General features: G+C 53.5%; 1 protein-coding gene across 1 annotated transcript in view; it reads left to right on the plus strand.

The window, feature by feature from the left end:
* The first annotated feature begins 555 nt into the window (after positions 1 to 555).
* Positions 556 to 2,668, plus strand: part of LOC137299675 (protein S100-A1-like) — a 5,805-nt gene continuing 3,692 nt past the window's right edge. Inside the window, exons 1-2 of the mRNA XM_067968610.1 lie at positions 556 to 594; positions 1,844 to 2,011. Of these exons, the coding sequence (XP_067824711.1) occupies positions 1,871 to 2,011 (141 nt within the window). The 5' untranslated portion in view covers positions 556 to 594; positions 1,844 to 1,870. The remainder of the gene's footprint in view (positions 595 to 1,843; positions 2,012 to 2,668) is intronic.

The raw sequence follows: 2,668 nt of genomic DNA on the forward strand, positions 1-2,668 counted from the left end.
CTTTGTATCGTCAGCAAACTTGGATACATTACACTTGGTCCCTTCATCTAAATCATTAATAGAGATTGTAAATAGCTGAGGCCCAAGCACTGATCCTTGCGGTACCCCACTAGTTACAGCCTGCCAACCTGAAAATGACCCGTTTATCCCTACTCTCTGTTTTCTGTTCATTAACCAATCCTCTATCCATGTTAATATATTACCCCCAACCCCATGAGCCCTTATCTTGTGTAACAGCCTTTTTTGAATCCAAATATACTACATCCACTGGAGAGCATGGAGTGTGGGAGAGGGAGGGGAGGATGGAGGGAGTGAGAAAATGAGGGGGAGGACAAGGTTGGGTCAAACGGTGATGCAATCAAGAAACATTAAAGCCAAAGGGTTGGGCCAGTGGGAGTGGTGAAAAGGCCAACCCCCGCCTCCCAAAACAACCAATGGGATCTCCTGAGGGCGTATTCTACAGTTCTGATTGGGGGTTGCTGAGCAGTTAAGCCAATGAGCTGCGAGTGGTTGGGCGCGGTGATTGACAGGTGCTCGGTATAAGTAACAGGTTCCCGTCCATTGATGATCTGCTCTCCTGGAATCTTCTGATTGGTAGGTGTTAGTGAAATATAATCCCTCATTTCTAGAGTGATGGGAGCTGGTTTTAGTAATATTAACTTTTAAACAATCTGAACTGTTAGATTTATTTTAGTAAAACTTCTACTTTTTGCTGAGTTTTCTTTGAGTTTTAAACTTTCAAATAATGGTTGTCTTTTACTGGAATGTGAACTTACTGATTTGTATGATGTTATATTTTCATTACTGTGGTTTAGAAACTAATCTGTTTGTTTAAAGGTGATGGTAACTCTGGCTCTGTTCCCTGCCACAGCTTCAAGCTCCTTTGCCTTTAGGACTTCTCAAAGTTAAAGTTTTTTTCCACTGGATCCTGAACTGTGTTCATCTGTCCAGCTGCCTCTCTCTCACATCTGTAGAGGGTCCAGCACTCATTCCTGCCCCAGGTACATGGGACATTGCTCAAATTCATCAGCTTTCTGGTGGAGGGGAAAAGAACAGACTGTAACTGGGTGAGGCAATGGAATAGGGCAACTGGGCCAGAATGGGATGAGTGCATTTTGCTCTGGTCCAGATTGCAGGGCAAAGGAAACAGAGCAACTAGTGCATTCAGATAGACACCCCTTACAAACATCACCTGTCCACCCACCCAACCATCCTGCTGACTACTTCCAGTCCCTTGCAGCCTGTCCTGACACTCAGGACTTGATTGCTAGTTTTGGCAGGACCTGCAGTGTGTACCATCCACAGGATGCACTGCAGCAACTCGCCAAGGCTTCTTCGACAGCACCTCCCAAACCCGCGACCTCTACCACCTAGAAGGACAAGAGCAGCAGGCACATAGGAACAACACCACCTGCACGTTCCCCTCCAAGTCACACACCATCCCGACTTGGAAATATATCACCGTTCCTTCATCGTCGCTGGGTCAAAATCCTGGAACTCCCTTCCTAACAGCACTGTGGGAGAACCGTCACCACACGGACTGCAGCGGTTCAAGAAGGCGGCTCACCACCACCTTCTCAAGGGCAATTAGGGATGGGCAATAAATGCCAGGCTCACCAGCGACGCCCACATCCCATAAATGAATTTAAAAAAAAAACCTGGTCACTATATCCAGGGTGTGACTGTTACTCACTTTGAAGGTAAGTTTGAAATAAAACCCATGAGCTGAACAAATATTGGTGGGATTCTACAGTTAGTGGGTCCAAGGGTTGCTGTGAGTCCTTGGACTGGTTCCTCCAGTTAACTCTTTACTGACTTCACTACTTTTTTGAATCTCCTTTAGTTTATAAATCGACTCTCTGATCTCACCATGGCTTCTCAACTGGAGCAATGTATGGCCTCACTGATTACTATTTTCCACACCTACTCTGGAAAAGAGGGAGACAAATTCAAACTGAACAAGACTGAAATGAAGACCCTCTTGCAGGAACAATTTGGCAACTACCTGAAGGTATGTACTGGTTAGAATGGGTTGCAGCCGGTGATCTCTGGAATAGCGGCCTGATATTATGGGGGAAATTGTAACCCCCCCCAAGCCCCACCCCGCTCTTCCCCCCCCCCCCCCCCACCCCGCTCTTCTCCCCCCCCCCCCCACCTCCACCCTTCCCCCCCCCCCCCACCTCCACCCTTCCCCCCCCCCACCTCCACCCTTCCCCCCCCCCCCACCTCCACCCTTCCCCCCCCCCCCACCTCCACCCTTCCCCCCCCCCCCACCCCGCTCTTCCCCCCCCCCCACCCCGCTCTTCCCCCCCCCCCCACCCCGCTCTTCCCCCCCCCCCACCCCGCTCTTCCCCCCCCCCACCCGCTCTTCCCCCCCCCCACCCCGCTCTTCCCCCCCCCCCACCCCGCTCTTCCCCCCCCCCCACCCCGCTCTTCCCCCCCCCCCACCCCGCTCTTCCCCCCCCCCCCCACCCCGCTCTTCCCCCCCCCCCACCCCGCTCTTCCCCCCCCCCCACCCCGCTCTTCCCCCCCCCCCCACCCCGCTCTTCCCCCCCCCCCACCCCGCTCTTCCCCCCCCCCCCACCCCGCTCTTCCCCCCCCCCCCCCACCCCGCTCTTCCCCCCCCCCACCCCGCTCTTCCCCCCCCCCACCCCGCTCTTCCCCCCCA

This window comes from Heptranchias perlo, chromosome 29 (assembly GCF_035084215.1).
Source record: "Heptranchias perlo isolate sHepPer1 chromosome 29, sHepPer1.hap1, whole genome shotgun sequence".
Lineage (NCBI taxonomy): Eukaryota > Metazoa > Chordata > Chondrichthyes > Hexanchiformes > Hexanchidae > Heptranchias > Heptranchias perlo.